The sequence below is a fragment of the Zingiber officinale genome, chromosome 8A (genome assembly GCF_018446385.1).
Source record: "Zingiber officinale cultivar Zhangliang chromosome 8A, Zo_v1.1, whole genome shotgun sequence".
NCBI classification, from domain to species: domain Eukaryota; kingdom Viridiplantae; phylum Streptophyta; class Magnoliopsida; order Zingiberales; family Zingiberaceae; genus Zingiber; species Zingiber officinale.
In genome coordinates this window covers 21,732,620-21,745,668 of record NC_056000.1, presented here as the reverse complement: position 1 = coordinate 21,745,668, position 13,049 = coordinate 21,732,620, and the positions used below count along the sequence as shown (strand labels likewise).

Sequence of the window (13,049 nt, the reverse complement as noted above, 5' to 3'; positions counted from 1 at the left end):
TAATCTTAGAATCTGGATTCCTGATCGACCGATCTAATGGGTCAGTCGACTTAAACTCTTAAAAATCGAGAAGATTTGTTTTTCTTGATTTATAATGATGATTCTATGTCTGTATAAATTAAATTAAATTAAATTAGTTTTGTACTAGTTAGTCGATTTTGTACTGACTTATTTAAATTCAATTTTTCAGATGGCATGGACGATTACCACATTGACTCATCGCGAAGTGCGACGAAACTAGCTCCGGGAGGAGATTCAGGAGATAGAGTATAACTCTGCTTATGGAGTCGACCGACATGTTAGACGGCTTGATAGACTATTTTGGAAACTTGAGCAAGAAGAGTTTCCAGTCCTGGACACTTAATTATAGGATCTGGGGTTTGATGCGTTTATTGCTAGAGTATCCTAGAATAATATCAAATTATGTATGGGGACGTCATGAAGGACACGTCACATATTCAGAACTGTGTGAGGAACTATTTCATCACATGGGTGAAGAAAAGTCTGAAGAGGACCAGGAAATGTTCGAGGAAGATCCTGAAATGGATCCGATGGAGAATCCTAAAGCTGCCCCATCTGAGATTATCTCAAATGAGTCCAAGTTGATAAGGATAATGTTGCCCACTGCACTAGCATTTATCCTAGTGAGAGTGGTGCTAGCTTATCTATGTTATAGTGTTCTGTTTACTATCGTTATGTATGAATAGTATTAGCCCATTTAGTTTGTGAGTCATGTAATAATTTTTGTCGTTATGTACGAACAGAGTTATATTATAAAAACAGTTATGTTATATGTTAACTAACTTGCCCATGATTAGTTCATGTGCTAATGATTAGCTCATTTTAATTATGATTCGTTCATATCAAATGATTCGTTCATTATATGAGATGTGTGTAATATAATTAATCAATGTTGATTAGATTGACACATACAAATGATGAGTGGAAATATAGTTATCACTTGATTTTGTAAATTAATTCTAATTTACAATAAGTCAAGAATTAATTACATGCATATGAATTACACTGAAATAATAAATAATATGTTTATTTATTGTAGATTATGGTAACTAAAAACATCATAGCTGAACTCAATAAGGGAGAGAAATTATATGGGGATAACTACAAAATCTAGCACCTCAAGATACAATACATTCTTGAGAAACAAGAAGTTCTAGAGGCTATAAATCAATTCATGGAGGAACCGACTGATGATTCTACAACACAGCACACACGCGACATTGATGTCTATAAGACATGGAAAAGGAAGGACTCCACTGCTAAGGGAATATTGATTAGTTCAATGGTGAATGACCTAGTATTTGAGTATGAGTCATTACCATCAACTTATGCTGTCTAGGTAGCCCTTAGAGAAAAGTACAGTGGAGTAAGTCTCAGTAAGCTCCGTTAGCTAACAATTAAGTTTGATAGTTGTAAATGGCCCAACATCTCAGGGAGATGAGTAATATGATTCGAGAACTTATGAATGTTGGTCATGTGTTGACTGATGAACAACAGATTCAAGCAGTAATCCGTTCCCTTCCTGATTCTTGAAAAACGATGAAATAGAACCTTACTCATAGTGAGAGTATTAAGACTTTCATTGATGTCTCACTTCATGTTGAACTTGAGGTGGAGAGGATTGAATCCGCCAGGATTTCTGGTCAAGCTTTTGTAGTTGAAGGTTCTGGTTCCAAGAATAAGAAAAGATGACTTAAGAAAGGAAAGGGAAAAGGAAATGAGGCTAGTGCTATTGCTGTTGAAAATCAAATCAAGAAGAAAGGAAAGAAATATGGACAAAAACTTAAGAGCAAGTTGACTTGCTTTAACTGTGTCAAGAAGCGTCATTTTGCACAGGATTGTACTAAGCCTAAAAAGGTAGATCCATCTTTAACTTCTTTCCATGAGCATTATGTTACAAGTACAGTGTTATTAGCTGATTCTATCCTTTGTGGATTGTAGATTCAGGAGCAACGAACCACGTAGCACGTGATCGAGCTACATATGTGGAGTATCGTCGGGTAACAGCTGGCAACAAATAGATATATGTAGGAAACAATGCAAGAATTGAAGTCAAAGGAATTGACACTTGCAAGCTCAACCTACATGGTGGGCGTACCTTGTTTCTACATGATGTCCTGTATGCTCCTGAGATTCGACGAAATCTTCTTTTCGTTATTTGTCTTATTGATTTAAGTTATTGTGTAAATTTTTACAGCTGTTGTGTGGAACTTCGAATTAACTCTGTGTTAATTGGATATGGTTATGTAACAAATGGTTTTATAGTTCTTGATGTAGAATCAAATAATAATGATGGTTGTTTTTTAAACATTGCTCTTACTAGTAATATTGATGCTAATGATGAAATTTTGCATGCTAGACTAGGACATATAAGACAAGAACGAATGAATAGATTAGCTACGAAGGACCTTTTAGGCACTCATGCTAAGATTAACTTGTCTATATGTGAGCATTACCTTGCTGGAAAGGCAACTAGGAAACCATTTGGTAAGGCTATTAGGGTTGAGTTACCATTGCAATTAATTCATTCGAATATTTATGTTCCAATGAATGTGAAGGCTAGAAATGGGATTTCCTATTTCATTACATTTATTGATGACTTCACTCGTTTTGGTCATGTGTATTTGATTTCTCATAAAAATGAAGCATTAGATTGCTTCATTCGTTACTTGAACGAAGTTGAGAATCAACTAGAACGTAAAGTTAAAACCTTGCGCACTGACCGTGGAGGTGAATATTTGTCTAATCAGTTCAAGATAATGTGTAATGAGAAAGAGATTATTAGACAGTTAACTATCCCTAGAACTCCACAGTAAAATGGGGTTATTGAAAGAAGAAATAGGACTCTTCTTGAAATGGTTAGATCAATGATAGCGCAGGCTAATTTGCCAATCTCCTATTGGGGAGATGCATTATTAGTTGCGACCTATGTACTTAACAAAGTACCTTCAAAGTCAGTTCTATCTACCCCACATAAATGTCAGACAGGTAGAAAGCTGGATTTGAGTAATCTGAGACCTTGGGGATCAGCTACCTACGTTCATGATAAGACTCACGAACATGAAAAATTAGGATCCAGAGGTAAGAAGTATATCTTTATAAGGTATTCTGAGACTTCTAAAGGTTATGATTTTATTAGTGAGCGACAAGATGGAACCATCGCTGAAATAGAGTCAAGAGATGCTACTTTTCTTGAAACTAAGTTCTCAACACGAGGTGAAGTTGATAAGATAATTCCTCTATATAAGATAGAGGAGGAGGATAATGTTCCTTTATTAACAAATCAGGAGATGCCTAAATCTAGTCAACCTAGTGGAATTAATTTGCCATTGAATGAGTCAATTTCTCAACAGTCTAACCTATAAAAAAGTAGTCATCAGATTATTCCGTGGAGAATGTTTGATATTAAGAATGAGGCATTGATGATTCTCCCAATTGACGATGAGGAACCTCGAACAGTTGAGGAAGCTTTGAGATGCTCGGTTAGAAAAGAATGGAAAGTTGAAATGGATGAAGAAATGGAGTCAATGAGAAAGAATCGAGTTTGAGATTTAGTCGATCTTCCTCCGGGCCGAAGGACTATTGGGAATAAGTGGATTCTCAAAATGAAGAGGAAAGCAGATGGATCGATTAATCGATACAAAACTTGATTAGTTACAAAATGATATACCCAAATGAAGGGTATTAACTTTGAAGAAACATTCTCCCCAGTTGTGAAGTTTGTGTCAATACGTGTCATCCTAGCTATAGTAGCACAATTTGATATGAAATTATATCAAATGGATGTAAAAATGACTTTCCTTAATGGTAATCTTGACAAAGAAATCTATATGGTACAATCAAAAGGTTACGTTGCTGAAGGCCAAGAGAATAGAGTATGCAGACTTAAGAAGTCTATATATGGGTTAAAGCAAGCATCAAGACAATGGAACATAAGATTTAATGAAGTCATTTTGTCTTATGGTTTCGAAATGATCAATGAGGATCATTGTGTTTACCTTAGAAATGAAAAAGAAAAGTTTGTCATTTTATCATTATGTGTTGATAATATGCTAATAGCTGAAAGTAACATAAAGTGTGTGATAGAAGTCAAATCTTGGCTTTCATCATAATTTGACATAATAGATATGGGAGAAGCATTGTACATTTTAGGAGTGAAGATCATTAGAGATCGATCAAAAGACTTTTGAATTTGTTTCAAGAATCTTATATCACTAAGATGCTACAACACTTCAATATGTCAGATTGCAACATTGAAAAGATGCCTATAGCGAGAGGTACTATCTTGAGCAAAAGTATGTATCCCAAAACTCCTAAGCAAATAGCCAAAATGAAGAAAAAATTATATGCCAGTGATATTGGTAGTTTAATGTACACTATGTTATGTACTCGCCCTGATATAAGCTATGTTATCGGCTTAGTTAGTCGTTTCCAATCAAATCCAGAATTGAGACACTAGAAAGTGGTGAAAAGAATATTCAGATATATCAAAGGAATAACAAATTATTGTTGGGACCTTGATGTTCGCTAGAGGGGGGTGAATAGCGTCTCAACCTAAATCGATTGCTTCCTACACTATTGTTAGGTTGCACAGCGGAATACAAACAAAAACAAACAAGCTAAACTAAAAGCAAGACAAAGAAAGGAAATGCAAACCAAGCTACACGTTCGTTTAACGTGGTTCAGATATTAGGGCTCCTACTCCACGGCTATCCGTAAGGTGGACGATCCCTATCCGTCGGTGGATTAGCCCCCGGTGAACTCCGGCTATCTCAAGTCGCTCCTTGTGGGTGGAGAAACCTCACTACAACACCAACCAAGACTCTTGAGACTAGTAGACTACTAATTAGGGTTTACCACCACTAATTTCGTCAGGGATAACCAAGCTTCCAAGCCTTGGTTATATAGGTCGCGGGTTAAAAACCCCGCCTACCAGTCGACTGCCAAAACATGCAGTCGACTGCCCTCGGTGGAAATTCGACCGTTACATCCCAACGGCTCGATACCAGTCGACTGCTAAAATATGCAGTCGACTGATCCCCACTAACCAAACGAACAGAACAATTCTGTTCGCACCCAGTCGACTGCGCGGTCGACTGCACCAGTCGACTGGGCGGTCGACTGCACCAGTCGACTGCGCGGTCGACTGCACCAGTCGACTGCTAAAACATGCAGTCGACTGCTACAATATTGCTACAGTACTGCTACAGTGAAACCCTAAAATTAGGATTTTACTCCGAGTACAATGTCTTGTGCACTCGTACCCTCACCCTTATGACTCACTTGACGCTTCTTTGCAGTCTTAACCTCTTGCCTTCAAGCTTACTTCCTTTGGCTCTCGTCCCTCGGATGCATTCAAGCCCGTGGCTCGTCCCCAATGTCATCCTTCGTGTATGCCTCGAAGTCGCTTCCCTCGGCCCTTGTCCTCGCTGCCTTGTCCACGGTCCCTCGGATGCTCCATCCTTCACCGGACCCGAAGCCATCAACCTGAGTCACATGTATATCCTGTAAACCTGCACAACTCAAATACACATATCAAATACAAGGGTGAACCTAACTTAAACCCTTTGCCCAAACACCAAAACACATGGTCCCGCGGACCATTGGAATTGCTCCAACAATCTCCCCCTTTTTGATGTTTAGCAATATGTTTAAGTTAGGGAAAACATAATAGCAAAACAATATGCTAAAACAAATGGACTTACGTTGTCAAGGCTACACATTTGGACTTACACCGTCGAATGGACTTACGTTGCCAAGGCTACACACTTGGACTTACACTGCCGAATGGACTTACGATGCCAAGGCTATACACTTGAACTTACACTGCCGAATGGACTTACGATGCCAAGGCTACACACTTGGACTTACACTGCCGAATGAACTTACGATGCCAAGGTTACACACTTGGACTTACAACGCTAAAATAAAAATGCACCATGCATTGGAACCTATGCCAAGGCTCCCCCTACACCTATGCTCCCCATTGAGCTAGGAATTTTCCTACAGGGATTTTTAAGAACCTATCCCAAGGCTCCCCCTACGCAAAGGCACTAAGGTTTTTCCAACTAAATTTTACTTCTCCCCCTTTGCCTAACATCCAAAAAGCTTTCGAACAATATCCCAATTATTGAAAACTTATCATCCAATTGACCCTAAACTCATGTATTTATCCCCCATGGATCTCATACATCTATACGAGCTGACTCGGTCAAAATCTAGTGTTGAAAACACTTTCAGACTGATATCAGTCGACTGCAAGAAGTACCAGTTGACTGTCCCCATGAAAATGAGCTTACAGAGACATTCTGTGCTCAAAAATACTGTTACCAGTCGACTGGTAACTGTACCAGTCGACTGGTACACTATTCATGTAAAAATCAGTCTTTTCTAGCCAACTTCAGAAATGCGCCAGAAATTCCACAGACCTCCAAAAATTCTCAAATTTTGTGGAGATGTCTATTATATCAATGTCTACTTGGGAAAAATATATATAAAAATATATTTATCACAAATCCCAAGATTAACACAAAACACAAAACTAGCTAAAAAATTCAATTGAACCTTGACCTAAAGTCCTAGTTTTGGCTTCCTCTTGATGTATTTGCTCATACTAACCCATAATGCATCCCTAGCATTGGTTTATATGGCATCTATACATCCAAAACCAATTATCATGCTATATGACCCCAATGTCATATTTCTAAGCATGAAACATAACCCATGTGTGCCAATTCCCTAGGTTTGAGACTCAAGTCCGTCTCCAAACCACTTGGCACATTCCATGACGTAACCTAGACTCCTAAGTAAAACCCACTTGAGATCCATTGGCCATGGGTCCCAAATTGACTTTTTGAGCTCCCCTTAGAGCTCTTAACCTTAGCCACCTCCCTAGGTGACTCATCTACAATGGCTAGGCCACATCGGTGCACCTCCGGTGACACTTGGCCTACAAACCTAACCTTCTTAGCCTTGGACACCTTGTCCTTGGTTAATTTCTCCTTGCCTTTAAATGACTTTCCCTTGCCATTTATTGGTTTCTCCTTGTCATAGTCATATGCCACCCTAGCATACAACTTTCCCTTAGCCTTGGAGACCTCTCCCTTGCCATGATCATTTGTCACCCTAGCATATGAACTCTCATTGGCCTTGGAGGGACTAGATCGGTATCCCAAGCCCGATCTATCATTGTTGGGTCTTTGGCTCCCCAACATCATCCTTAATTCCTTAGATCCAACATTGAATCTCTTAAGGAATTGTTCTAACTTATCAAACTTTCCCCTTAAAGCTTGATTCTCCTTTTCTAGGTTCCTAACCCTAGAGTTAATTTGTCCACATTGGACATACCTAGACCTACCCTTCCTAAGCATGTGTCTCCCCTTCTTGGGATTAATGTCTTGGGTCTCCTTAGGTCTACCATTTCTAGATTTTTCATGTATTGGTCTTCTAGGGTTTTGATCTACACTTGCCCTATTCCTGTCATGATATCTAAAACCGAAGTTATGCATGGGCAAATAATAAGAATTATTTCTAACATGCATGGAGGAGTTTAAATTTGAATTCAAATTTAAACTAGGGTTTACCTTACCCTTTACCTTTGGAGCTCCCCCTTGACATGAGCCTCCATTCTTCCTCTCCCATTTCTTCAAGTGCGCCAATTTCTTGAGCTCTCCTCTCTTTGGGCACTTTGTGTGGTAGTGACCTCACCCACCACATGTAAAGCACTTAATGTGCTTCTTCTCCTTCTTCTTCCTACAACTCACATTAGTTTCTAAATTAACTTTAGTGAGTTTAGGGTTTACCTCCTTTACCTTCTTGAGTGAAGGACACCTACTCTTGTAGTTCCCCATCTTACCACACTCAAAGCATTTGATGTGATCCTTTGTGCTCTTCTTGGTAGTTGAGGTGGAGGGTTGAGCTTCCAAGATCTCCTCTTCCTTGGATTGCTCTTCTTCCTCTTCACTTGAAGATGTGGACGGTTCCACTTCTTCCTCCCTTGAAGATGTGGATGATACCTCCTCATCTTCCTTCTCCTCCTCGGATGTTGAGCTCGTGTCAACATTCGATTGGTCCTTCTCTTCTTGAACCAATGAGTCCTTCTCCTTGGGTTCCTTCTCTTCTTGGATTTGTGTAGGACTCTCATGAAGCGCAATTACCTTTTTCCAAAGGTCACTTGCATTATCGTATTCACCTACATTCAATATCGCATTAGGAGGTAATAAATTAATTAAAATTCTAGTTACCTCCTTGTCCGTCTCCGATTGCTCCCTTTGCTCATCGGTCCAATATCGACATCGGAGACGCTTTCCCTTCTTGTCCGTTGGAGCTTTAAACGGTTCCTCTAACGTAATCCATTGGTTCCAATTCATTTGGAACCACATCTCCATGCGCTTCCTCCAATAGTCGAAGTCCTCGCGCTCGTATGGAGGTGGGATTCGGATGTCCCATCCGAGAGGTCCCTCCGACTCCATCTTCTTCCTCTAGCCGCTCTCTTGGCGATTAGTCCAACAAGAGCTCCCTAGCTCTGATATCACTTGTTGGGACCTTGATGTTCGCTAGAGGGGGGGGTGAATAGCGTCTCACCCTAAATCGATGACTTCCTACACTATTGTTAGCTTGCGCAGCGGAATACAAACAAAAACAAACAAGCTAAACTAAAAGCAAGACAAAGAAAGGAAATGCAAACCAAGCTACACGTTCGTTTAACGTGGTTCGGAGATTAGGGCTCCTACTCCACGGCTGTCCGTAAGATGGACGATCCCTATCCGTCGGTGGATTAGCCCCCGGTGAACTCCGGCTATCTCAAGTCGCTCCTTGTGGGTGGAGAAACCTCACCACAACACCAACCAAGACTCTTGAGACTAGTAGACTACTAATTAGGGTTTACCACCACTAATTTCGTCAGGGATAACCAAGCTTCACTACAACAAAAACCCTCATAGACATCAGTTTTCCACCGGTGTCTATTACATTTTCGACCGATGTCTATGAAGGCGATGTAAAAAGTCTGCCATTTTAGACATCGATTTAAAACCGGTGTAGTATCACTTAACGACACTGGTGTTCGAATCGGTTATTAATTGGTGTAGTATCACTTAACAACACCGCATCAACGGTGTAAAATCGATGTAATATTATATGTTAATAACACCAGTTTTGGCAGCGGTATACGACCGATGTAATATTAGTTAATAACACCGGTTTTGCAGCGGTGGAAAACCGATGTAATATCAGTATTTTTTAACAGTACAAATTTGATTTCCGAAATAGCAACCAAAAAAATACACAAATATTCACAAATTACACAAATATTCTTCATTCAACAGTATCTATAAAATACACAAATCTTCACAAATTACATAAATATTCTTCTTACAACAGTATCCATAAAATACACAAACTAATAAATTAGTTACTTTGGTTTTGCAAAGTAACTAATATTCTTCTTACAACAGTATTCTTCTTACAACAGTATTTACAACTAATAAATTAGTTGCTGCCTGAATTCTTGTAATTCTGTATCCTGTTCGACTAATCTTTTTTCTGTCATTTTCTTCTGAAGCAAGGCATCATCCAATTGTTTCTGTAAAGCCAGAGCTCGAGCTTCTGCTTTTTCCCATCCTAACAAGTAGATCATGCATGGTTTGTTCTTAAAACAACATAGTTTCTGTGTTGGAAAGAAAATGAAAGGAAAAAAAATCTAACTTGAAATTGCTTAACCTCAGCTACTTTTGCTTGCTTTGCCAAAAGATCATCTTTAGCATTGGACTCGCTGCAGACAGAAGATAGTTGTTCGTTCAAGTTTTCTACAAATTTCTCCAACTCCAGGGTCTTCCCTTTCTGAGAGAAATCATAGGCATTTACAAATTGATTCCCAACATAAGAAGAGACATATGCTCAGTCTAGAAGAGCTGAAAATTTGTTTGGTACTGATGAGTTGTTGCCTTCTTTATTTATAGTCCAAAAAATTAACAATAAAAAACCAGTAATAAACAATCAAAATCAGTAATAGAAGATATCGATCTTTGAGTCCGAGAATTGTTTATACTGAAACATTAGTTGTGCAAAAATCAGTAATAAACCATCAAAAAGATGATTTGATTACTGCTAACCTCAATGTTCTTCCCTGTGGACTTCCTATTCCATATCCACGTCTTGCTCTCCATGATTCCCACAAATTGGTGAAACATAGAAAGAGCTTGAATTAAGAGGCCAGTGAAAAAAATGTCTTGTTTAAATTAAGAATGAAATTGAGAAATCCTTTGACTCTTCAACAGTAATATGTCAAATAACTTATACACCACTTGATGCACCAAGTACCACAATTCATGTCACATCTAATTTATTGCGAAGTTCAACTCTTCAAATATTTACAAATATTAGCTCCAACGCACGTTGAATTTTACACGTTGGTTTTGTAAATATTCTTCTTACAACAGTATTCTTCTTACAATAGTATCCATAATATTCATCTATCTATCATTTCAACCTAATAAATTAGTTACTTTGGTTTTGCAAAGTCTCCCAATTGTGTAGGAACCTCAGTAGCTTTTATCCCAAGTTCAGAGAAGAAGAATAATAATGAGGAAAATCAATTTCTATATTTACAACACTATTTTGATGTTAAATGTTGTTAACATGTTTGTTTAACATTGTTGTCTCCTTGTTTAGGAGCATTCTTCATAGCCCGCATGAATTTTTAAACAAAAATCATGTCTAGTACTGTTTTTCATTTTTCTTCTTGATGGAATTGAACCCAAATCCATCGCTAAGAATTAATTTGTCTCTGGAGCACAAAAAATTATGAATTTTCATAACCTCAATCAAAGCATTAGTTTGCTTTTTGTTCTAGCATCTAAAGCAAAAGAAAGTACATAAAGGATAGAGGATAAGTAATAACCATGACAAGAAACCAGGAAAATATATAATAACGGTAGTCCTTCAAAGACAATGAAAATAAAGTAACTAACTTAAATCTGAAGGTGATGCGTAAGTTCAAAAATCTTAATAAAATACTTTGAGTGAGGTCATATTGATAACAGGTAGTCGAAGATTGTAAACCTCAAATTTCATTCCCATGCTCTGATGAATCAAGGTATAGCAAGATTTTAAAATTTACGAACTACTAAACAAAAATATCATGAGGAAGAATCTATAGAAGTACCTGGACAACATGGGAAAATTCATTAAGAAGTACCTTAAGGCATTTCTAAAAAAACACATAAAGCTTATAAATTATCAGAACGTTTGTTCAAGTTTGCAGACACACTAGCCTCATTAAATTTGCAAATGCACAACACTTGTACATACAGTGAGAAAGGAACTGCAAATTCTATGGGTACATGATTAGAGTGTTAGTCCTTCATTGGCAATAATAGATAGAAGCTCATACACTGATAACCGAAGCTAACAAAATTAAAGATTTTAGTAAAAATTAGAAAAATTAACATATACACTGGCCGAGAGAGTGAGGCTACCCAAGATGCCAGCAAGACTAGACAGGAAAGGAAGTGCTACTCCAATGAAGAACGAGATGAAGCCATAAAATACTCAGAAGCCAGATCAAACCCAAATCGAGCAGGGTCGATTTGTTCGGCTTGTATAACCTGCTTCAAAGCTGTCAAAAACAGGCATGGAGTATATCTGAAAACTGCTGAGGCAGTTGAACACAACGAAGAGGAATGTTGTTGCTAGAAGCCCTCTTGGGATATCATGGCTGTGATATATATAAAGGGCATTTAGTATTCCTCCTTGAGGCATCTGGAAAACATATAAAGGTGTAAGAGGCAAATCATAATTCAAAAAATCTTTTAACAAGATGCAATATTCATTATCGACTGGCATACTTACTAGGTTACCATAAGCCCATAAGCCTCCAATGGCAATAGGGAATAAACACATTGCTATTAGAAGATAGGCGACCTTGGCTCCCCTCCACATTGGAACATGTGCAGGGTGTTTGAAAATTGATGCCATTGTTGCCTGGAAACCAAGATATAACAATTTCTATAAGGCAGTAAAGAGGGTAAAGAATCTGTACCTTTCAATCCCACCACACTTTTACTAAAAAACTAGAAGCAATGTGACTGAAGCAACAAGAGCTCCATCTGTTCAAATGATTACTTGAGATCAGGAACTAAATACCTGGATTTCTAAAGCAAGATTGTGTCCCCTGAATGCAAATGCTATTATTCCAAAAGCATTTAAGATCAAAAAAGCAGCAGAACAAAAGGAAGATGAGGGCAGTGGCTGATAGGAGATGGAAGGGGGTCTTTCTTGGCTAACAGACAGTACCAGGAAAACGAACTCTAGAGGGTGGAATTAGGTATCAAAAACTGAATTAAAAAAAAACCCTAGAGGGTGGAAATTAAATTACAAAACCTGGAGGCGGTGGAGAAGTCGAAGAGCTTGCCGCGGCTGGAGAAGATGATGAGGGAGAGTTCGACGTCGCAGAGAACAGAGAGCTCGTAGGCCTTCTTCAGCAGCCCGGCCTTCCTCTTGGAGAAGGTCACCTGCCTATTGATCTTGTTCTCTATTCTCCTCACCTCAACCCTCCCCCGCCCCATCCTCAACCTTTAGCAATCAGACGATTAAGAAGAATGAAAAGAGGAAACGAGAGGTTTTGAAGATGACCGTGTACCCAGCGAGCGAAGAGGCCGAGAAGGAGAAAATGAAGCACGGAGAGCCCTTTATGCCTGCAATTTTAGGGTTTTAGCAGGCAGACATACTTCGTTATTCTCGTACTGCACTCGATCTCTCTGCTTCAGAAGAAGGAGACCCCTTTACACAAGATCAGAGATCTCGGTGTTGTTCTCTCTTCCTTCGGATTCCCTCACGTTGCCGACCAACCGTGCCATGGTGGTCGTGGGCGTCCTCTCGCTGTTCGGATCTCGTCGGCCCCTACCTTTTCCGGGAAGAGCGAAGAGAGGAAGGAGGAGGAGGAAGAGAGGATCAGACGAGGAGGCAGAATGGAACGATTTATGCTGCGATTTTGCTTAGGACCGAAGCAGGTGGTTTTGATCCTAATC

General features: G+C 38.9%; 1 protein-coding gene across 1 annotated transcript; it reads right to left on the bottom strand.

Moving 5' to 3' along the window:
* Window positions 1–11,583: 11,583 nt before the first annotated feature.
* On the bottom strand, window positions 11,584–12,587 carry LOC122010599 (lysine histidine transporter-like 8). Its single transcript, XM_042567117.1, has 4 exons — window positions 12,403–12,587; window positions 12,166–12,301; window positions 11,872–12,003; window positions 11,584–11,781 (listed from the first exon to the last, which is right to left on the bottom strand). Exons 1-4 carry the CDS (start codon window positions 12,585–12,587, stop codon window positions 11,584–11,586), a joined length of 651 nt encoding a protein of 216 aa, XP_042423051.1.
* Between the last annotated feature and the right edge of the window lie 462 nt (window positions 12,588–13,049).